At 43.2% G+C, this 23,379-nt stretch overlaps 3 protein-coding genes across 4 annotated transcripts in view; 1 reads left to right on the top strand and 2 right to left on the bottom strand.

The window, feature by feature from the left end:
• Positions 1 to 299: 299 nt before the first annotated feature.
• Positions 300 to 1,306, top strand: h1-0 (H1.0 linker histone). The gene has a single exon (XM_072456029.1). The coding sequence runs from the start codon at positions 391 to 393 to the stop codon at positions 973 to 975; it is 585 nt and encodes a 194-aa protein (XP_072312130.1). The 5' UTR covers positions 300 to 390; the 3' UTR covers positions 976 to 1,306.
• Positions 1,307 to 2,066: 760 nt separating this feature from the next.
• rhot2 (ras homolog family member T2) lies at positions 2,067 to 16,181 on the bottom strand. Of its 2 annotated transcripts, XM_072455982.1 has the most exons (19): positions 16,019 to 16,181; positions 15,460 to 15,518; positions 15,268 to 15,349; positions 14,819 to 14,862; positions 14,679 to 14,732; positions 14,545 to 14,597; positions 14,324 to 14,432; positions 14,108 to 14,209; positions 13,902 to 14,000; positions 13,294 to 13,402; positions 13,081 to 13,201; positions 12,916 to 13,000; positions 12,685 to 12,830; positions 12,494 to 12,594; positions 12,214 to 12,344; positions 12,049 to 12,129; positions 11,860 to 11,982; positions 2,983 to 3,185; positions 2,067 to 2,887 (listed from the first exon to the last, which is right to left on the bottom strand). In XM_072455982.1, exons 1-19 carry the CDS (start codon positions 16,053 to 16,055, stop codon positions 2,773 to 2,775), a joined length of 1,854 nt encoding a protein of 617 aa, XP_072312083.1. In that variant the 5' UTR covers positions 16,056 to 16,181; the 3' UTR covers positions 2,067 to 2,772. The 2 variants fall into 2 exon arrangements, with proteins under 2 accessions (XP_072312083.1, XP_072312084.1); XM_072455983.1 differs by lacking the exon at positions 16,019 to 16,181 and having other exon boundaries at positions 15,296 to 15,349.
• A 326-nt stretch (positions 16,182 to 16,507) lies between these two features.
• wdr90 (WD repeat domain 90) overlaps positions 16,508 to 23,379 on the bottom strand; it is a 23,413-nt gene continuing 16,541 nt past the window's right edge. Inside the window, exons 31-43 of the mRNA XM_072456086.1 lie at positions 22,067 to 22,188; positions 21,795 to 21,951; positions 21,255 to 21,445; positions 20,842 to 21,010; positions 20,637 to 20,760; positions 20,217 to 20,388; positions 19,062 to 19,184; positions 18,815 to 18,983; positions 17,852 to 17,982; positions 17,617 to 17,760; positions 16,972 to 17,088; positions 16,808 to 16,892; positions 16,508 to 16,735 (exon numbers count right to left, since the gene is read on the bottom strand). Coding sequence (XP_072312187.1) covers positions 16,557 to 16,735; positions 16,808 to 16,892; positions 16,972 to 17,088; positions 17,617 to 17,760; positions 17,852 to 17,982; positions 18,815 to 18,983; positions 19,062 to 19,184; positions 20,217 to 20,388; positions 20,637 to 20,760; positions 20,842 to 21,010; positions 21,255 to 21,445; positions 21,795 to 21,951; positions 22,067 to 22,188 — 1,883 coding nt within the window. The 3' untranslated portion in view covers positions 16,508 to 16,556. The remainder of the gene's footprint in view (positions 16,736 to 16,807; positions 16,893 to 16,971; positions 17,089 to 17,616; positions 17,761 to 17,851; positions 17,983 to 18,814; positions 18,984 to 19,061; positions 19,185 to 20,216; positions 20,389 to 20,636; positions 20,761 to 20,841; positions 21,011 to 21,254; positions 21,446 to 21,794; positions 21,952 to 22,066; positions 22,189 to 23,379) is intronic.

Here is a 23,379-nt window from a genome sequence, read left to right as displayed (position 1 = left end):
AACGACTACGGCCACGCAAAGCCCAATGTCCCCTCTACAAGTCGACACTGTTCGGAGGACAGTTTTGTGGCGGTATTTTCTAAATTTGCCCGTAGTAAGAGGATGAAGAAACACAAACAGGACGACGCCAGTTCCATGGAGTCCGCTAGATCAGCTGCTGGCAGTTGGTGTTCTCCATCACGTCCGCAGCGCGCCTTCATAGCCTCACGCGCGCGCGGCGCTCCAGACGCACGCGACACACTTACTACTGATTACAAGTGCGCATTGTTTCATTTTCACAAGGGCTCGACTGATATTGACGGTTTCATTTTTTTTTTACCAGTTTATTCCGAGCAATACTTTGGACACTTTTCTTTTTTTTGTACTTTGGAGAATAAACTCAAAGTGACCATGGCAGAGACGACGGCTCCAGCGAAAGCCAAGAAGGCAGCCAAAGCCAAGAAAGCCGCCTCTCATCCCAAATATTCGGATATGATCGAAGCCGCCATCGCGCACGACGCCAGCCGGAGCGGAGCGTCCCGTCAGTCCATCCAGAAGTACGTCAGGAAGAACTACAAAGTGGGCGACAACGCTGACGTGCAGATTAAACTCGCCCTGAAGAGGTTAGTCGCGTCCGGGATGCTCAAGCACACCAAAGGCATCGGCGCCTCCGGCTCCTTCAAGCTCACCAAACCCGAGGAGGCGAAAAAGCCAAGCAAACCAGCCGCAGCGAAGCCAAAGAAGGCGCCGAAGCCTCCCAAAGCCAAGAAAGCGGCGGCGAAGCCTAAGAAGGTGGCCAAGACTCCAGAGAAGTCCAAGAAGGCACCGGCAAAGAAGGCGAAAAGGGTCGTGAAAAAGGCAACACCCGCAAAAGCCAAAAAAGTACCAGCGAAGAAACTCAAGGCGGCAAAGCCCAAGGCCAAACCTGCCAAAAAGGCAGCGAAGCCCAAGGCAAAGTCTCCCAAAAAGGCGGCCAAGTCTGCCAAGAAGAAGTGAAGGACTGAACCAGACGTGTACATAATATGGACGGGCTTTTGTATGTGTATTATTTTTGTAAAGTTTCATAAAAATGTGTTTTACATCTTCTTCCCCATTGTACTATAGCCAGTGCTGTAGAATTTATATTTGGATTTTCTGAGCAGTTCTTCTGTACATAGTTCTAATTTGTGAGCATTGTTGAGCCTTTGTGGAGGCCCCTAGACAGTGGACAACATAGTAATTATTTAAGTGTCACATGGTTAATGTCCTCATGTCTGAGACGACTCAACGTCACTGTGTTCAGTCACTTTTAAGACTGTTTATTACTAAAATAAAACTCATCTTCAACTGTTGTTTTTTCATCTTATTGTGCCGTGAACAATAAACCAAAGAACCAAAAGGTGTCATCGCAGAGTTACAATGTAGGCTTATTTATAGAAGCTAAATTGAATCATGAAACATGTTCGAACTTGTTGAGTCTACACGTGATTCATTATTGTAATAATAATCACCAAGGGCGATATACAAGCTAAGCTATATATAAGTCCGATAAACACGTTAAGAAGGACAAACATTTTATCAAAAATAAGGTACTATTATTGATGTCAATAATACCCAAATGTTTTCCAATCAAACATAACTTTTTTTAAAAAGTAAATCAGGAAAATTATTCAACTCGGGCTAATTACTGGCTGAGCATAAATTTGATAAGAGATGAGATAGTGAGCACCATGGTGAATGGCACACGTACTTTCAGCAGGTTCAAGGACACACCCAAGCCACACACCACGGCTCGACACCGATCTAATACTGCCATCTAGTGGCGTCGGAGGGTAGGTCATGACGTCATATTCTGAAACAAACAAATGCATTATCAGCAGGCCAGTCTCTTTCCCTGATCAAAAGAGACACTGAGAGACTAACCATGGTATTGTATTGTGAGTGAGTTTCAGGGTAAACGTATAAGAGACATGAGGTGTAGATTGCATAAGCTAATCAGTTTGTCAAATAAAAGTACAAAACATGACCTGCCAAATAGAAAATCACATTAAATTCCATTATATGAAAGGTTTAACAATGAATAAAACAAAAATGCACATAACTATATTATATTCCAAGGGAAGTGTCTGATCATTTATTAAGCATTCAGTTCCATTAATCAGTAAGAAAGCATGACATTGTTTGATATTTTCATACATCAGATCACAGATCAATTAATAAAAGCAGAAATCATGGAAAAGAAGTCAAAATAAAACTTAAAGAATAAATAGATTGCCTGCCCTTGCAGCAAACTGAATTCCTACATCACACATTGATACTTTGAAATGAAATTATGGCTAAGATTGTTAACCTTTATATCAACACCAAACTTTAAGGGCCAATGAAGTATATTTTGGCAACGCATTTGTGTTGGCTGCTATGTACCGTACGCAAAGGCATTCAACTGTGTGCCTATAGCTTCACTTGCTGCACCTTTGGAGGATCTTAAATCGTCTTGGCATTTGACATTTAAAAGTCATGAAACACTGGATGTATGCAATAACTATTCAGTCTCAACATTAACACTTGGCAGATAAAAAAGAAACACATTTTCCTCGGTGAAAAAAGCACCATGAGTATCAAGCAATACTTTATAGTACTGACAGATCACCCGGAAAATATATTTTAAGGCAAGAAAAGTATGTGCCAGAAAGGAATAAAGGTATAGGTCTTTTGGGTAGAAAAGTAAATGAGTGTGTGTTGACTGGCTGGAGAAGAGTGGTTGTGTTCTTGGACATTTGGTCTTGAGGTAAATAAAGCTCAACTGATTCTTGGTCATTTCTGTCTAACAGCTCTGTAGATCGCAAACCCCAAAACGGCAACAACAGCCGACCCCAGTGCCACCCTCAGCCAAAACGAAGTGTGGCTCATGTCAGATCCATTCAGGTGCCTGAAACAAAGGAAGAAAGACTAAGTGTAAATGCCAAACAGTGGATTTGACCAAGTGTAAATGCCAAACAGTGGATTTGTGTGGCGTGAACATACGGATACACTGCGGCCCAGGCCAGTTTGGTGTAGATGTTCTTGCGCGTGGAATCGAGGAACTGATGAGAGAGTGGCAGCGGTTCAGGCAGCCTGTGTTTATAACAAAACTCTACGGGTGTCATCCCGTGGAGCTGCTTCACTTCAGGGAGATCCACCTTCGAGGCCACCACTACACATGGGATGTTGCTCTCCATATAATGTTGCTGTTATGGAAAAATGAGCAATTAAATACATAAGAGAAGATAATATGGCTTTATAGTAAAACTGTACTGTAAAATAAACAGTACAATCAGTCATTAGAGGGCAGGATCGTCTACTAAAAATATATATTATTTCTTAAATTCATATAGTCATTTATTTTATTTTATTTTATGAAGATGAACATGCCCCTCCTTAAAGTGCCTATGAAAGTTTGGACGACTCATTGAACTAAAATGCAGTTAGGAGTTATATATTTTGAATTTAGCTAAAAACGATAAACATGTTATCCCAGAATAGCTCAGTTCTAGTTCTATGTTGTTAAATAACTGCCTGTATTTCTAACTAACATCTAATCATTGGCAGGGCCGGCCCAAGCCTTCAGGGGGCCCTAAGCGAAACATTTTTTGGGGGCCCCTCACCACGTCATCAGAATCAGTTTTATTGCCATTGTCAGTAAACAATTCACATATGGGAACTTTCTTCAACGCTAACAAAGTTCACCAAAACGCCTGGGCATCTGTTTGCCAGTTAGTTTATTCTCAACACCTCACAAGCTCAAATATTGCTAACTTAAATCCCACAATGCAACTTGGTATTCCGCTGACATCACCTCTACTCCCTGAACAAATAACACACGTCCCAGATATGTTTTTGGGCGTATTTGTGGGCGTTAAGGGTCGACAGCCACGTTAGCAGTTTAAATTAATGAACAGGGGGGGTCTGGGGGCTCTCCCCCAGAGATTTTCAGACCTTTTTTGGGTCTTCTGGTGCATTTTAATGTGGTCCAGCCGGCTAAAGTAAGAGTAAAATGTTGAGGTTGTAATGCTATAAAATGATGATGTGATGAAACTGTGCCAGGAGAAAATGACTAAAGCCAGTTATTAATACATTAGTGTACTTAATTACTCAATACAATATTGGCTATGAAAAATAATTATGATCAAATTGATTCATTTTAACTGAAAATGTAAAATTAATAGTTATCCTTACTAATTTATCTTTTACAGCTCCCAACTGTTCCTTCTTGCTAAAGTGACAAAACAAGTTATATTAAATTAAACAAATGGCATAAGCATTGCTTGATTAACAATTAACACTGATAAAACAGTGCAAACATGTTATTCCCAGAGAATGACCAGAACTAGAAGTGAAGGTCCAAACCTCGCTATAGTGAAGAGACTGCGTTTCTGCAGCTTTGCCACTTTTGTATGAAAATATATAGTATTATTCTATAACAGACGTAATCATAATATGTCTGGTTATTTTTCACTGACAATTAATTATAATTTATAACAAATAGTTTAATGATGCTTTTTAAATAAATTGAAATGTTTTATTGCTCTATTAAAAGTGAATTAGAATATAAATGTTTGTTTTGATCTGAACATCACACACTGGACATGAAACAATGCTGCGATGTGATTGGCTGATGGACCTTACGTGCATAAACCTTTACGTTCCTGGCTTGCACAGGATAGTGCATCCTTTAAGGAGTGGAATTCAGTGGCATTGTCAAAGAGCCTAACTGTAGCTGTGGGAGTGATCAAAACAACAACAACAACAACAACACAACAACGAACAATACCTCGTGCACTTGGATGCCAACTGCCATAAAAAACTACAACGACAACAGTTTGGATATTACGGCAACATAGAGGAACGCCTCGGTCCGTATGACGGGGAAGAAGAAGAGGAAGCGTGACCTGGTCGGTGACGATATGAACAGCGGGGAGGACTCCCCTGGAGCCACTGATCCTGTGCAGCGTAGGGCGTCTTCTTGCTCGTCTATGGAGGGCTCTCTCAGTGAGGAGCAGGGCGGGGGGGTTGCAGATGTCGGGGATGTGAGTTCAGAGTGTAAGGTGTTCATAAAGCTCGCGCAGGATAATGCGTCCTTTAAGGGGTGGGATCCGATGGCGTTGACAAGGAGCCTGACTGTAGCTGTGGGAGTGGTCAAGCATGCGAGTGTCCTTAGGGATGGCTCGCTGCTGGTTGTGTGCAAGGACGTGGCTCAGCAAAGGAAGGCGATTGAAGCTAAGTGTCTGGGTGGGAAGGACATTCTTGTGTCTGATGCTGTAAGAGGCACGGTCAGGGGAGTTATAGTAGGCGTCCCTACGACGACATCTGTGGATGACATAAAGGAGAATTTGACTGGAGCTAAGGTGGTGGATGCTAGGCGGTTGAAGATGACCCGGGATGGGGTAAGGTGTGACAGCCTGTCGATAATGATTAGATTTGAAGGTGGGATCCTGCCTCGTGTGGTGTGCGTTGGGTACATGCGCTATGGCGTACGCCCATATGTTCTGCCGCCCCTGCGTTGCTTCAAGTGCCAGCGCTTTGGGCATATTGCAGCGGTCTGTAGAGGGAAGCAGAAGTGTGGTAAATGTGCAGGAGACCACGAGTATGGGAAGTGTGACGACGGAGCAAAACTCAAGTGCTGTAACTGTGGGGGAGAGCATAGCTCTGCCTACGGGGGATGCGTGTTCAGCAAGAGGGCTGCGGAGGTGCAAAAAGTTAGAGCCTCTCAAGGCATATCCTACGCGGATGCGGTCAAGAAGGTGTCTGGTAGTCAGGTGACGGTGGATGCAGTGGGGGCTGCCAGTGCTGCTGGTGTCCTAGGCGACAGGGGAGGGGGCAGCGTTGCCCGCAGCCAGGGGGAGGTCCCCACTGGGATGCCCGTGAGTGTGGCTTCCACGGGCAGAGGCCCTGTGGGTGCGGAGGATGTACTGGTTGTGAAGAGGAAAGGTTTCTTCCTCTTTATAGTGGAAGTGATTAACTGTACTGGGCAAACCAAGAAGAGATCCGAAAAGACTAAGATCATCGCTAAGGCTGCAGGGAAGTACTTTGGAGCTGGGGGCCCCGAGTGGACGGAGATAGAGGATGCGCTGCGGGAGGGCGCCCTGCCCCATTCTGGCAGTGGGAGTGGGGGGGCTCCCGATGCGCCGTCAGGTTCCGGGGGCTCATAATGGCGGTGGTTGTCTTGCAATGGAATGCGCGTAGTCTTCGTGCTGATGGCCAGGAATTTAAGCATTTTGTCTCTACCTTGTTGAACAAGCCTCACGTTATGTGCGTGCAGGAGACTTGGTTACGACCTAGGTGGGGTTTTGGGATACAAGGGTATGTGTGTGTTAGGAATGATAGGGAGCAGGGTAGAGGCGGAGGTGTGGCTGTGTTTGTCCGAGATGACCTAAATTACGTTGTTGTCAGTGTGAGTAAAGCGCCGGAGGCCCTGGCGGTGAGGGTCTGGCTGGGTGGTGAAGCTGTTACTGTGGTTAACCTTTATAATCCGTGTGGTGAGTTAACGCTAGAGTCCTTACATAGTATCGGTAAGGATGTTCGGGGAAAGGCCGTGTGGTGTGGGGATTTTAATGCGCATAGCGCTTTGTGGGGCGGTAGTGGTACCGATAGGTATGGGCAGGTGGTAGAGGGTTTTATCAATCAAAGGGAGTTGGTTTGTCTGAATGATGGGGGTGGGACCCGCTATGATATGGGGACCGGTGCGGAAAGTGCAATAGATCTTACACTTGTGTCCAAGGAGTTAGCTGGTGTTTGTAGTTGGGAGGTTCTTGGTAATCTTTCTTTTGGTAGCGATCACTATCTAGTCCGCACCGTGATTGGCTTTGGGAGCTGTGTGGTCAGGGGGACGAGGATCCAGAGGTGGCAGTTGGCAAGGGCGAACTGGGGGGCTTTCCTGAGGAAAGCTGATGATGGTTCTAGGGTTCTGCAGGAAGGAGGATTGACTCAGGTGGATGATCTCAATAGTGCAATTGTCTCGCTCATCACGCAGTCAGCGGTAGGCACGATTCCTAAGAGTGGTGGTAGTGGACATAGGAAGCGGGTGCCGTGGTGGACTGAAGCATGTGGTCATGCTGTTAGGGCGAGAAATGCGGCGTTTCGCCGGCTAAGGGTTGCCCACACTGAGGGTGCCCTCATTGACTACAAGAGGGCCCGCGCTGTTGTGCGGAAAACTGTGAGAACGGCCAAGAGTGCCTATTGGAGGCGGTATTGTTCCAAAATTGGGAGAGAAACGCGTCTCGGGGATGTTTGGGGGATGATTAAGCGGATGCATGGGGTTGAGCGCCGTCATGGGACCCCGGTCCTAATACTGAATGGTGTTGAAGCAGTCAGCGACGTTGACAAAGCTGAACTGTTGGCCAGCACCTTTGTGTCGGTGCACAGCTCTGACAATCTCTCACCTGCGGAAAGGCACTACAGGGAGAGTACTTTGGCCCAGAATTCTGAGCTGATTGGGCACCAGCCTTCGACTCAAGATGACCTTGACCTTCCGTTTAGTTTGTTTGAGCTAAGGAGAGCACTTTCTAAGGCGAAACAGACAGCCCCGGGTAAAGATGAGGTGTGCTATGACATGCTCTCTCATTTGACTGATGACACGCTTGGGCTAGTCCTGGGTCTTTTCAACCGTGTTTGGGATTCAGGTTGTGTTCCATCTGCGTGGAAACAGTCTACGGTGGTGCCGGTTCTGAAGCCGGGTAGGCCAGCGTCTGACCCTTCAAGTTATAGGCCGATTGCCTTGACGTCGCAGCTCGGGAAAACGATGGAGCGCATGGTTACCGAGCGGTTGGATTACTTCTTGGAGAGTCAGGGTTTGCTTCCCGCGCACCAGAGTGGTTTCCGTAGGGGCAGGAACACCATGGATTCCGTGTTGTGTTTGGAATCTGATATCCAGCTGGCCAGGGCTCAGAAAGAAAAGGTTATTGCGGTGCTCTTTGATGTGGAGAAGGCGTACGATATGGTTTGGAAGGATGGGCTCCTCATTAAGCTGCGGAAGTGTGGTGTGAAGGGTAAACTGTTTAACTGGGTCCGGAGCTTTCTGTCTGGCCGGCGTATCCAAACCAGAGTGGGCGCTGCTTACTCTGGGGTCTATGGGGTGGAGAATGGGATCCCGCAGGGGAGTGTGTGTAGCCCTATCTTGTTCAATGTTATGATTAAGGACATCTTTGACGACGTGGATGGGTCTGTTGGGAGGAGCCTTTATGCTGACGATGGCGCTCTATGGGTGAGAGGGAGGAATCTCCGGTTTTACGAGGCGAAACTGCAAAGGGCAATACAGCAGGTGGAGCAGTGGACCCTGAAGTGGGGGTTTAAACTGTCCGTACGGAAGTCTCAAGTGATCTGTTTCTTCAATGGACATAGGGACGTCTCCCTTCGACTGCATGGGCAGGTGCTCGAACAGGTCAGGGAGGTGAGGTTCTTGGGGGTCACCTTTGACGAGAGGCTTAGTTGGCGTCGGCACATTGATGAGGTCAGTGGTAAATGCAAAAGGGTGAATAACTTGCTTCGTTGTCTATCCGGCCAGGACTGGGGGGCCAGCAGAAGGTCGCTCCTGGGTATTTATCGGGCCGTCATGAGGGCGGCTATTGATTATGGCTGTATAGCCTACATGTCTGCGGCTGAGACTAACTTAAAGAAGCTTGATGTGGAGCAAGCCCAGGCCTTGCGCATCTGCTGTAGGGCTTTTAGGACCTCCCCTGTCTCGGCGCTGCAGGTTGAGTTGGGGGAATTGCCGTTACGGCTCCGGAGGCTAGAACTTCTGTTGGCTTACTGGGTGAATGTGCAAGGTCATACGAGCTCTCACCCGGTGAGGGACTTTCTCAGGGTTGATGGGGGGCAGAGTGAGGCTGGCGGTATAATTTTCAGCCAGGTAGGAAATGCGAAGGCGCGGCTTGCGGGGGTTGGTGATCTGCGTGTGAGCCCGTCGGTGGCTTTGTCTGCTATAGCTCCGTGGAAGTTTGTCCCGGCTCCTGTTGATGTTAGCTTGCATGGCAAGCTTAGAGGAGTCGCTGGGAGGGCACCGCAGTTTGCCGTTCAAGCGCTCATCGATAAGCACTCAGGTGATGTGTTTATTTATACCGACGGGTCTAGGGATCCTGAGAGTGGGCGTACTGGCGCCGCTTATTTTGTGCCTGACCTGGGGCTAGCGGTCAAGAAGAGGTTGACAGATCGCCTTTCTGTTTTCACGTCGGAACTTATAGCGATACGGTTGGCGTTGGAATGGGCGGAATCTGCTTTGCAGTGTTGCGGCATTGTGGTGGCCTCTGACAGCCTTTCTGCATTGCAAAGCATTAAATCTGGGAAATCGGATTGCAGACAGGATGTGTTGAATGGCATCTTCTGTCTGATGCTCTCCCTGTCCAGGAAGGATGTGAGGGTTTCCTTCATTTGGGTCCCTGCGCATGTGGGGGTGGATGGTAACGAAATGGCTGATGCACTGGCTAAACGTTCCCTTCGGCGGCCATCAATTGATGTGGCGGTTGAGTTAAGCAAATCTGAAATCAAGCCTGTTATCAAGAGTCATGTGGTCGGCCTTTGGCAGGAATTTTGGAGCCACTGTGTTACTGGACGGCATCTCTATCACATACAGGGTAGTGTGGGTCCTTGCGGGTCTATGGGCAGGAACGCGTGGGAGGAAAGGGCCTTCGCCCGCATGAGGATTGGCCATACTGGACTCAATTGGTCACTGAGTAGGATAGGCAAACATCCGACCGGTCTGTGTGGTCACTGTCGGGTGCCAGAGACTGTCGAGCATGTGCTGATTTGCTGTGAGGCTTATGATAGGGAAAGGGCCGGGTTGGCCTTGTGGTTTCGGAATAATGGGCGGGAGTTCAATCTGCGGAACGTTCTGGCGATCCAGTCACAGGGTTTGTGTCAGGCTGTGGTTGCTTACTTATGTAGCACAGGGCTGGGTAAACGTTTATAGAGGTGGGGGGTGTTGGAGACTGAGCCGAGGATGAGGAGCAAGAGGATGTTCTAACGCGCTTGGACTTCATGGGCCTAGAAACGCCAAAGTGATGGAAGAAGGACTTCTAAAGGATAAAACGACAAAGACGTCCCATGACCTCATGGGCTTTGTAAAACAACAAAGACGTCCCATGATCTCATGGGCTTTGTACTTCCAAAGCACCGAACGTCAAAGAGGGCGAGGAAGGTGAAGAAGAGTCTCCCTGGAATAAAGCCGGTTGGTCTCTGACACAACAACTATTCTAGTCACAAAAACACATCATGACCTCATGGGCTTTGTAACGCCAAAGCGATGGGAGGAGTACTTTTACGGACTACGACAGAGTCTGAGGACTACGAAACGTCTGAGGAATAAAGTCTGGCGGTAATGCAACACTCGGATGCCAACCGCCATAAAACAACAACAACAACAACACTTTAAGAAGTCCAAAGTAAAACAGACATCACGAGTCACGATTGATCTCACACATGGAGATGTGAGAAAGAGGGGACGCAAACTCAAACCCGCTCATCTCTAACTGAGGCTGCACAGGGGCCCGGGACAGGGGCCGCACACTGTTCACTCCAAAGTTTCACGTCAGAGGTTCCGGACGAGACGGCGCTCGTCCGGATCTCCGCCTCTTAGTGACCGGGGCATAGACGCCCCTCACCGGCCTCACCTGCAGCTCACACTACCGGGCTGGTGTAAATGTTAAGCTTATTATTTTTCATTCAGACATATTATGCGCGGGGAAGAGCTCTCGTCGCCTCCAGCCTGAGCGAACTAACGTGACAGAATCGTGTTGTTTCAAACAGCAGCATTAACCATCTCTTTGTAAGAGAAGTTCAATACCTGGAGAGTGTTGTTGAGTTTGCAGTTTCTTTACATCGTCAAGAAGTTTCTTCTTTCGTTTTTCGGCACCAGGAGATATATTCTTCTGGACATGAGGACCACGTTGGGACCACGTTGTGTTGTGTTTATGTTTTGCTCTCGTTCTGCTCGCGCACAATGAAGTTGACCAATCAGCGCAGGTTTGGTGTCTTGGTTGCCAGATTGTCATTACAAATAAATGCGGTTTGTGCGTTATGTTACCGCTGTGTGCGCTGCCGCGCCAGCAGCGCTACTACACTAGTGGCGCACGCTGCGCTTGCACTTCGCATACGACGGGTTGCCAGATTGGGGGCCCTATTAACGCCTCGGGGCCCTACGCGGCTGCTTAGCTACTTATAGGCTGGGCCGGCCCTGATCATTGGAAACAAGAACAGAGTCTTAGCTAAAAACATAGACGCTTCTCGAAAACAGAGTTTGTAGAAACTTGGCGTTGCTGCTTCTCCTCTGCACATGCTCAGTCAGGGCAAAACCTGCAAACATCCTTGATTCCCACACAGGTTTATTCAGCGTGGTTTGAGCACAGATCCATGGGTTTGAGGCAGTGTGGTCCTCAGAGCGCATGTGCAGAGCTTTAAAAGAAGCTGCTTCTCGCTCTGGTTCTAAAAGATCATGTTAGCGAGCGGAGCATGAGCGGGCCTCTGAACACGGCCACAGCGGCCTGTGTCGGCCACTAAAAGGCACCGTGATTTCAGTCAAGCTTCAGCAGCAGAAGTTAGAGAAAAATGGGCTTGTTTGGATATATTTTAGAACAATTCATATATAGTTGTGACAAACAGAACTTTTAGAATTAGTGGCCAATTGCTGATTGCCTTGATTGCCCTGACCACATGCCACTGCTGGAATGAGTGTTCCTAGTGTGATGTCACTTCCTTTATCGACTTTTCTTCACAAATACCTGCTCGATTGGTGTAAAAGTGGATATAAATACCTCAAATAAAGTCGAGATTTGAAAATTGTAAAAACCTGTCACACGCACTTTAAAGTATTATGTTAAGACATGATAAGGCAGAACATTTTTAAAATGTGTAAAATCATTGAAAATAGCAGACCTTGTAAATGCTGGCGCAGTAATCAAATGAATGTGGGTCACTGACGTCGTACATGAGACAAGCAACATCACAGGCCGCATCCGATGCCTTTAAGAACTCTACCTTCACGTCCACCTCATGGAGCTGCTCGGAGGAGACACACGTTCACACTGATGCCAGAGTCGGGTATTCACAAAGACAAATACCTACAATAAGGTACTTTTCCTGGTTGCCGACTTGAATGGCGTTTATAACATAAGGGGAAAAGGCACTGCTGGATTTCTCCATAGTCTGTAAATGCAAAAACAGAACAGCTTTCCATCAAATTACAGTCTAGATTGATGTGTCACATAACTGGAGTTGCCATTGCCGTACCGCTGTGTTGTGACTGATAAAAGCCTGGAGAAAAGCCGATTTCCCTGTTCCCTGAGGCCCAATCACTTTGCAGAGAAATACAGACCGCTGAGTCTGACGTTTTTCCAAGTCCACCTCTTTTTCTCTCGACACTGCAAAAACAAGCAATGATTTATACTTTTACAGTGTATGATTCATTTATTTATATGTTTTACCAGGTCAAATAAAAAGCTTTCATGTTTCCTTTGACCGATATGATCATCTTCGCCCATCATCAGTTCAGTAAACAAATAGCACGAACCTGTGATCGCAGTAGTCTGGGATTCCTGCTTAGCGAGTATGGAATAGCCTAAATATCCGAGGTGCTCCAGGCAACGGTGGATGTCCAGATAAGCTGAGAGTCTGTTTGAGGGAACAGATGGTGTTGGTGAGCTTTTTTGTTGAAGTTGTACACTCCAACAAAAAATACAATTTCATTTAGTAGACACTTACATCCACTGACAAAGGTAACCTCTATTAGAAATAAAACCCTTATCCGAGGTCGGGACAGACATGTAGACCTCGGGGCCCCACGGCATGTAGGGACATACGCAAAATAAGTTCTTAAGTTCTTCTGGTGACAGGGCTGAGTCTTTGTCCTAAAAGTAAAATGAATCGTGCAAAGGTTAGGTATAAAAAGTATAATTTTGTAAATGTGAGTTTAGGTTTAGGGAAGTCACCTACTTCATCATACTTGTCAAATACACGCTGAAGAAACTGCAAACCAAGATGATTGAGTTCTGTTGTACAACCAACAGGAACCCGCAGCCTAAAAAGAAAGAGAAAAGATTTAACTTCAATCATTTAGGCTTTATTTTTAAGTAAATGCCAACACATGTTTTGACATACTCTGGATATACATAATCGTCAGTGAGTTCTAAGTTGTCATCGTAACCAAATTTACGAAGGATGGTCCAAGTTGTTTCATGTCGACCTCTTTGAATAAATAATGTATTCAGAAACAAGAAACCTAAAAATGAAACATGATCCTCAGTCACCAGACACTCGTGACATTTAAACAATGTGCTCTGAAGTCATGTGTCCAAGACATATTGATATTACCGTTTAGAGTCAGGCCATTGTCTTGTACACCATCACTGGTATTCTTCCATACCACAGTTTTCACATCTTCTAATGCTTGAGGTGCCAAAGGATTCCCAAAACAAGATTTCTACAAACATTAAAATACATGGTTTCGTTATTGCACTATTGTTCTGACCATCCTGTACATTTAAAGGCGCAATGGACGATTTTTCGGCGATTTGAGAACGCAGGCGGAAGTGCGCATGCCACTCCCCCGTGCGGACTGATACAACACACACGTGCGTTTGTTTATTAGCGCAAAGGAGCGCATTGCATCGCTCGTCTCACGTAGATTTCTGTCCACTTCTGCGTCAGCTCGAACTGTCTTTCTGTGTCTTCATTTTGCTCCGTACACTGAGGGAACTATATTATGATAGATCCATGCGCTTAGGCACGCAGAAACGTGGGGACGAACCGCACGCGGCTGCAGGTGAGCGGTAGGTGCGTTTTATGATTGATACGTGGCAGGACAAATGATTTATCCACGCCACAAAAATTTGCTGAAAAAAATCGTCCATTCCACCTTTAATCAAAGTCAAACTTTTATGCATGCCTTATTTTATCATTGTTTGTATTCAAATTTGTACCTGAAAACAATTCAATTCAGCATCACTGAGAATCCGGTCATTGTCCTGGTCTGAAATGTAGAAAACTCTGCTAAGGGCTCGTATACATAGAGGTTTCAACTGAGGATCAGAAAATAAAATGTTAAACTGTTAGTAAAGATAATCCATCAAAATGAAACAACATTTACTATGCTCAACAATGATACTACAGTATTTCAGAGCCTTACTTGCTTGTCCTCAGGGTCATAGAGAGGGGCAGTTGGATGAAGAACTGCCTTCTGCGCGTAGTAAAACAGCTCAGAAATATTTTTTAGATTCTTTGCTGAGCACTTGAGAGGAGAGTAACACGGACATATGCATGTTTATACATGATTAGAAGCATGGACGTATACTTTATTTATGTACAACTAAAATGATTAGTAGGGTGGACATTTCAAACTTACCTCAACACATGTTTCGATCTCTGAGAACTGGTTCATAATGGGAAGAATAGTTTCCATGGAGCTCCCGCAGCGAAGGTCAGATTTGTTTCCCACCAGTATAATAGGAACTCTGCAAGTTGAGAAGAAACGTTTTGTTATCGAATGTTTGTTGTAATGGCACAGTAGCTGTTGTCCTGTAAAGCAACATAACACAAAATGCAATTGTCAGCATAGAAACATACTTGTTTCCTTTCTCTGCATTTCCATTCACCAAAGGAATCCATTTTGTTCTGATCTGAAAGGTCACCAAACAAAGATGTTGTACAAACTAAGGTAACGCAGTAGGATGATAATTAGGTTTGATGGAGGCCACTACCTTTTCTATTGTGTCATCATTGGTGACATCATACACAACACAGACCACGTTCGCCTTAAAGGAAGAACAAAAGACATATAGATGCTGTATACTTTTTTGGCATATTTATTGAACATAGTTTAATTGTCATCTGTGCTTACCTTAACAATTTCACCCCTCAGTATTCCATCAGTCTGCTCTTTTTCTGTAAAGACAAACAGCAAAAAAGCACATAAAAGGTTAAGTAAATATGCGTCATGTTTTGCTATAACATATGTAATACATCTTTGGCCATTTTTGTTTCTAGACAACTTGGGCACATACTACGGTATCTAAAATGGTAGTCTACAATAGTGGTCCTATAATAAGAACCGTTGGTATTTGCGACCCCCAAACACAAAAAACAGGCTACCCAAAGGGTGATAAAGTAGACTTACACCTATAAATTGATTTTATTTTCAGTGCATGGGCCTAAATTCATTAATTTGGTAAGCCAGCAAACAGGAATCTACATGTACCACTGCATTTGTGGGTTGACAAGCCTTATTCAAGACTGTTGATGATGTTCTGATGATACATCATCAGAACAAACAAGCCCAGTGTTAGTTACCAGAGTAGTCCACAATGTGTGTGGGAACCTTCTCTGGCGTCACATCAGCTGGGATTGTTATCTCCTCTGCTCTGTGAGGCACCTGTAAACAATCATAATATGCATCTTTCACTGAGGACCATCAAATGATCCATGGCAACACAGAAAGTGGATCACCCTGAGATACTGATTGCGAAATATACGGACACTTACCTCTTCTGGGAACTCCTCTCCAACCAGAGACATTATGAGTGAGGTCTTCCCAACTTGGGCTGTAAAGAAATATTTATACAATTTTACGGAATTAAACCCATCTGTGTGATGCAATAGGACAATTATATTAGAAATTATTTAGGGGATTAGTTAAATAAGTTAGTAGTAGCAGTAGAATAACACAATAACAAGTGCTTAAGTTTTGTTGAATGGTTAATTGTCTTTACTCCCAAACAGCATCTACAAAGCTTACTCATATGGACATTGTGGACGTTTCCTGACAAAATAAACCTAGGTGAAGATAATATCCATGAAGACATAGAAAAGTGATATTTGTATTGTATTTTTTTTCTCGTGTAAAAGTCCTCAAAGTATCACCTACAAGCGGTAAGCTCAAACCCTTTAATACTCGATACATCGTTTTGATAGTTAAGTTTAAAAGTAAATAAAAGTATTACAAACATAATCCTAACAATTCTTACAGAGCTTTAAGTTTTTTGCTTCAACAGCTAATAATGCTAGTCTTTAGCTTGTGTTGAGCTGTGTCGACAAAACTTACGTTCCCCTAATAAAAGAATCCTCACGTCCCGTTTCATCTTTCTTCTGTTTCAGCAACAGTCGGCAAGGATATAGGTCTAAAGAACCATTTATAAAAAGGTTTCATAAAAGGAGTTCAAGATAAACCTAAGCGCTTTTGCATGGTTTGTATGCAGCGAAGGTGAACCTCAATGTCTTTCCGGTTCAAACTATAAAAGCGCGTCCTCTGGTGGACAAATTGTAGAACTGCAAATTTTCTTCTGTGTTGTTTTGCATTAAAACAATAATGGATGAAAAGAACACTGTGTTAGCATACAGGGTCTAAATATCTAAACAACAAAGACAAACCATTATGAGCGCCTCATATTAAAATGTATTATTTTGAAAGAGAAAAGAAATGGACAACTGCAAATATATTAATTCAAACACGTATTTAATTTACCCCCTCTGTTAAAAAAAAATATTTGGTGGGTAGTAAAATTGTAATAAATAAGCAATAAATCAATGTTTTTCAAATGAAAACAAATGTTAAAACATGGATTGCAAGTAGGATGAATGAGTCATGGTTGAAGGTCCGAAAATAGATTAATGTCATGTACGTCCCACAGCAGGAGCTCATTAAAAGCCACAGTGAAAAGCAGTGCCCCAGACGGAGAGAAATGACACTTCTGTAGCGAGTCACTGTGCACAAAGTCCTGGAATCTGCCACTATTCACCTCAATCAGCTTCATCACACAATCTGAAATCAACCATACACAGATTATTGATAATCATATTTCTCAATGAAAATGAATAAAATAAATATGTTCACCTTTTGTTCCAACAGCAATTTGATGGCTCTTTGGTGAAAGGCTAAAACAAGTGGCCCAATGGGGTATGGTGATCTTTTTTATCATCTAGAGCAGAACATGTGAAATCATTAGTGGAATGACTTTACATTGATAGAAAAATTAAGAGCTTTACGAGCATGTAAACCTGTTTTGTAGTGAGACTGTAGAAGGACAACTCCTTCTCTACTCCATAACCAGTATAGACCACAACACTCGGGTCTGATGGACAAAAGGCTGCCAAGCTTGGAGCAGGACTACCATCCTAAAACACAATATAAAGCATTATTTGAAGTTAAACAAGGAATTCAAACCACATTAAAGGGGACATATGATTGGATATTTTTTTGCATACAGCAGAACCTATAACATTCTTGAACCCTGAATGACCTGAAGTCTGAATATTTGAATATCGTAATTGCAAGTAAAGATACAGCAATGTGCAGAGATAAGGAGTAGGTGAATACATGCATTTTATGACCATTCAAACTTCAAATGCAGGACAATATAGGATTACTCAAGCATCAATATAGGATTACTCAAGCATGCATGAACCAGTCAAAATACAACTTTGTGTGATAAGAACAAGATTCACAAACTAGAAACTTTCTTGTGATAAGACATGAAACAACAGTATGCTAGCACAATATATACAAAAGAATAAAAAAATGCCAAACTAAATACGGCAAAAAAAACATACTAAATACTTTGACTGAATATATAGACAGCTATAATTTATAACATGTTTACACCTTTAATTGGCTTAACCAGATGACGCAAATACAGTACATACCCCAGTTAAAGCTGGAGCAGGAAATGTTAACCAGTCCAACAGTTCACATTTGTCCCTCATCCAATCAGAAACCCAGACACTGACGCGTCTGTCAGCACTCGCAGCCAGCCACAGCTCGGTCCCCTCAAATCCAAACTCTCTTCCCTTCAACACAGGAGGAAAAAACAAGGGTCTAAAATGACAGCATGGCTTTTGATGACCATTCATGAGAATACAATTGTATATATAAACAAACCTGGTTTTGTACACTTTGAATAGTGGTAATGGCAGCCCCTTTGTGGTCCCGGATGACACGCAGAGTAACTCCACTCTTTGGGCAACTGACTGCTACGAGACCATTCTTTCCAGCTGAAAGGATCACATGGCCTATTCGAAGGAAATAGTTTTTCAGAGCAATAATTATGGGGAGACACTTGCCTTATTCAGGTTTTTAAAAATACTTAAAGCATGGGTGTTACATTATAACTCCCCCCAGTGTAACAGTTTGTTAGAGAAGTTTTGGTCCTTGTTTATGTCAAGAGCAACATTGAGTTCATCCTAGGCTTTGTATATTTTGCATAAGTTTGGATTTGTTGTTTATATTGTTTGCTTCTTAATGCTGTGGTGTATTCAATCAACATGCCACAGATCACTTACAAATATGTACGAGCTTGGAAAGGACTATGATCCTGACTAAACTATTGGTGGTTGTTAAAAAAGCACTGACATGAAAGTGGCAATAGGTGGCGGGAGAGCCTGAACAAGACCGCATGAGAGAAACGGGATGCTGGGGGCAGAGGTCTAAGACTGGCACAAATAAATGCATAACAAATGGTGAAACACAAATCAAAAAGCTGTTTTAATCCATCATTTACACTATGATATAATAGAACTCAATATGAAAGTATTCCAAGTATTCAGAATACAGTACTATGATTAGCCTAAGTAACGGGAAACATAAAAAAATACATCTTAATGCTGGTAAACAGTATTCTTTAACTAAATATATTTATATTATATACAAGTATTCTTCTAATCAGGGGAAATGTATAACCTGTCATTTGCAGTTTAAGTTAGGCAAAGAAATATAGTAAATTGTCAATACAACTCAATTTCAAATGATTTTGAAATCTGGACTACCTCTGTGGTAAGTCCTTGTGTACAGTTGGGAAACACTGTTGTTGTGTGGAACAGAAGAGGTTGAAATAGGAGGGCTGACCTTTGGCAGAGTACTGAATCGACGTAACCTCCACATGATGCGGTTGTAGTTTCATTTCCATTTCAGATGTAGCCAGTCTGAAAACCCTCACTGTGCCCTCACTGTATCCTGCCGCTACACACAAACTGTCACTATTGAAAGATGGGCTCCAACAGATGCAACAGCAGGCCTAAAATGGTATGGTGAAATGTCACTTTCAACACAACAACACAGCAGTCTTTAGCCGGTGCAGCCGACTGTCCTTTACCTGGTTTAAGACCTGGAACTGGACCAGCAGCTCGTTGTGGCGCATGATCCACACTCGCACACTGCCATCTTCACTGCAGGTGGCAAAATGACTCTCATCAGAACTGAAGGCCACATCATTCACCTGGACCGGGACAGAAACAAGAATTGCTAAACATGTTCTTTGCATTTTCATTTCCAAATGCAAATATTGGCTTTAAGTGGTAAAGGGTTGTACATTGATGAACACCCAAAGAAATCAGAGTCTAAAATGATGCGTGTGAAAAAATGATTGATTCATCATTAGTCTATAATGACAGTTTAATTGGTGAAACAGTATTGGTATTGCAATATTGTAGGGTCCAAAGCTCGTTTGTAAATTATTTATGTATGAAGCCTAAAACAATTGAATTTATCTGCAGATGACACAAATATCCTTTGCTCAGGAAAAAAATCTTAAGACGCTAATGAATGAGATAACGAATTAATAAACTAATTTGAATCAATGGTTCATTTCCTACAAATTATCAATAAATATGGATAAAACTAAATCAATACATTATTTTTTGACAGAAATATAACAACGGAGGAACAGATGACCTTAGATTACAAAAAAAATAGAAATAATATTTTTTTTAGGTTCAACGTATATGTTGGAAACAAAACAAAGTTGGCAAAGAGCATTGCTGTCCTGGTAAAGTTAAACTCTTATTGAATTAAAATGCTCTATATTTTATTTTCCTCGCTTGCCATGCCATATCTTAATTATTGTGTAGAGGTTTGATTAATACATACTGGTACTAGCAATTTGCAGTCTATATTGAGACTTCAGAAAAAGGCCCTAAGGATATTGCAGGCTGCCAAATTGATATCGGTAACAATCTGGGCCAAAGCAGTTCTCTCTGCTTCTTCCCCCCCCCCCAAAACAAAATAGATTGTGTTTCTGTTAAAAAACAGAGAAAAGCCGCCTACACACCTCAATGTTTATTGTGACATATATCAACGTCATAGTATCACCATTTTATGACATTGAGCTATTGTAATTCATGTAGTATTGTATCAAATTGTGAGGGACTTTGTGTCCTCGTCTAAAAATATCATACTCAAACATGTGCAAATGAAAAGACTTCTTTTTGGATAAGACAGGAGTAGACAGTTTTGCATGTTCTACAGGTACCTTAGCCTTGTGTCCACTGACGAGACGAATACTGCAGTTTTCTGACCAGTTGATGTGCCACAAAGTCCCCGCAGTGGTGCCAACAATCCCCATGTCTAAGGCATTATCAAATGCACTGCTGACTATGGTTCCATCCAACAGGATCTCCCGCTTCATTATCACTGCAGTTTCACTGTAGAACCAGAAATAAAGGAGAATGACATTGAGTTGCAAGGTTCTGATTCTGATTATTAAATATGAACACGCATTTCATAATTTCAAATGCGTCATGATGGAAAACAGTTGGAAGTAAACATGACAAAAGATAAAAATGAGCTTGTAGCAATCTGGTCTGTGCAATGTTTCTTTCAAATATATTAATAGCCTCATGTTTTCTACCCTTAAGTGAAAGGAGCATGTTAAATATGATAAAATACAAACCTATGTTCTATATTGGAGATTGTCCCAAGAGGCCTCAAGTCACATACAGCTCCTACCCCCCACAGTCGGAGCCAACGGGTGTTGCTGCCCGTCAACAGACTGTTACCATGACACCGCAGCACTCCTATATTAAGCAGGCAAGTCACTTACATTCATAATCAATGATCAAAATAATAATAGACATGCATTTTCACTTTGTCTGTACCAATTTCCCCCATGTCAGCCTCCCAGGTCATGAAGCAGCGCTGCGTGCTAATATCCCACACACATACATGACCTTTGTTGGTCGCAGTGAAAAGATAGTGGTCCATGTGATAGCTCAGTGCCGTCATCTCTACCTCACCAACCTCAACAGGTGAATCAATATTCTGCACCTACAAGATTAAGGTCACTTGTTAGCAGGTGGAAAATGAAAGTAATTTGTCCATGCATTAGGAAAGGGATATTATTTGAGTGGCTAAACAACTGAGTCCATCAGGCAGGAAAAGGAGGAAAATCCTGTATGTTGTAGCAGCTCCATGCTGTGGTGGTGACTAATGTATGCTTAAATGGCTTAAATGTTATATTGTTGCACAGCGCCAACCTTCTACTCCTCAAGGCTTTTGGTAAGTTTCTTACCTTAAGCTCCACATCTGGAGCATGTTCATGGATGAGACAAAAATAAACTCCCATACTCCCCACACACGCCAGCTGGCTCGCTGCTGAGGGGCTAAAGGCAGCATCATGGAGAGGTCCGGACACTCGAACACTGGAGAGCAGCTGAAGGGTCCTACTGCTCCACAGTGCCACCTCCGGGTTACTGAAGTCACCTAGAGCCAATAAAGAAACCAATATTAAACTTGCAAGATTGGGTATGGCACTAAAATTGGACTAGAAATCAAGTGCGCAGTTTGCCCTGAAGTAGAATGAAACTCATTCAAGGGCACAGGGCCAAATGCTGATGTTGGATGATGGATCATCATCTCCAAAAATCGCTACCAAACTGTAGCAGAGGTTAGAAGCAACCAAAAGTAGAATTTGTGCAAAAGGCTGTATTCATAAGTCAATGGTTTTGCTTTAAACATATCTGATGGAAAACTCAGATAAAAGTATCCATACTACATCCTCAGTGACTTGCCTTCCAAACAATCTAAACCATGACATTGGTATTTTACTAACCCACAGAGAGGAAGAAACGATCATCTCTGGAAAATGCAAGACACTGCACTGCTCCTTTGTGATGAGAGATGGATTTGCGACATGCTCCGCTCTGGACGTCCCAAATACAAATCTGACTTTGGATTTGATTTGTTCCAACAGCTCCCGACACTACCGTCTAGAAAATACACAAGAGGAGTTGAACACATTAGATATATTCTTGCATTTATAGATAGACAGTAGTTTAAAATGCTGTTGAACTTTTACATCAAAAGTGAATAGGAATTACCGACCTGTGCGTCAAATGCCACAGCAAGACAAGAAATCTCCCCGTTATGTCCCTGGAGGTGTTTCTGGGTTCCTGTGTGTAGATTTTCAACCACAACTATGCAGCCGCAAGAGTAAACAAATAATCCTGCAAAGAGAAAATGAAAAAAGATATGAAAGAAAAATTATACTTATTGTACGTTGTAAGCTTTCCTGGTGTTACTTATAGTTCTGGTTTAAGATGAAGCCAAACTACATGATTTCATATCTCACATCAGATTCTACAATGTAAAGAGGCAAAGAAGTAAGGGGGGGTTATCTTCTAGTGAGATACATACAATCCTTTAGCTCTCCAGCTTGTATATATTGTGTGTTAATATTAACATTATATGAAAAGCAATAAAGATGCTGTAAAAACAGAAAATTGTGGCGTTAACATATTGACTGCAATTGATAAAATGGCCTAAAAAACACTGACATGCAAGGAAATGTGTTCTCATATGCCATAAATAGGATTCACACACTGTACATACTTACTCTGGAATCCAGACTTCAAATCTCAATAGTCCAAGTGTTAATTAGGCCCGAGCGCCACAAGCTGGCGAGAGGCCTATTAATCTCGTAAGGCCGTGCGAAGCTTCCAAACACTCATTAACGCACTCCTTCACTCACGCACGCCCCGTGCATACTAATTAGTAGTAGGAAAATGGAACATTACCGTTGTAATGCACCGTGCAAAAGTGCGCTCTAAACGATATTATAATGCTTATTATGCTTATAAAGCACTCATTTGCGCTATGTAGCTCACGAATACGTTCCCCATCTCTTGCATGTTCCGTGCATATAAGCATGTAATGCAAAAATTGAACATTATTACTGTATAGAGGGCCAAAAACACAAAGTGGGCGGAGCCCACTCAAAATTAAAACAAAAATTTGCCCACCTCTCAAAATCGTGCCTCTCTACATTCTGGCTATTTCCCTTTTCTAAAATTAAAAAAATTGGCGCGTCAGCGCCACCAAATGTACCAAAAATGCATTGAGAGATAGGAAATGACCCAAAAAAAATCTGATTAGAATCATGAAATTTGGCGCAGAGGTAGATGGTGACAAGAGAAGTAAAAAATATTATTACGGCAACGCCGTCCGCCCAACCAAATGTCGGCCATATTGCTTCAAAAATGGCTAAGCATGACTCGGGAGTTTTTCCAAACGTCATACTTTTACGAACTCCTCCCAGGGCATTGGCCCTAAAAAGCTGAAATTTGGTGAAAATGCTACTGAGGAGTGGGACATCAAAAGTTATCCAAATTACATTGATACCTCTCACGGTCTCACTG

This window comes from Eucyclogobius newberryi, unplaced genomic scaffold (genome assembly GCF_026437365.1).
Source record: "Eucyclogobius newberryi isolate DKJ021-1_F unplaced genomic scaffold, fEucNew1.0.hap1 SCAF_20, whole genome shotgun sequence".
Classification (NCBI taxonomy): Eukaryota; Metazoa; Chordata; class Actinopteri; order Gobiiformes; family Gobiidae; genus Eucyclogobius; species Eucyclogobius newberryi.
The sequence above is the reverse complement of the archived record's forward strand: the minus strand, read 5'-3'. Positions and strand labels throughout refer to the sequence as shown.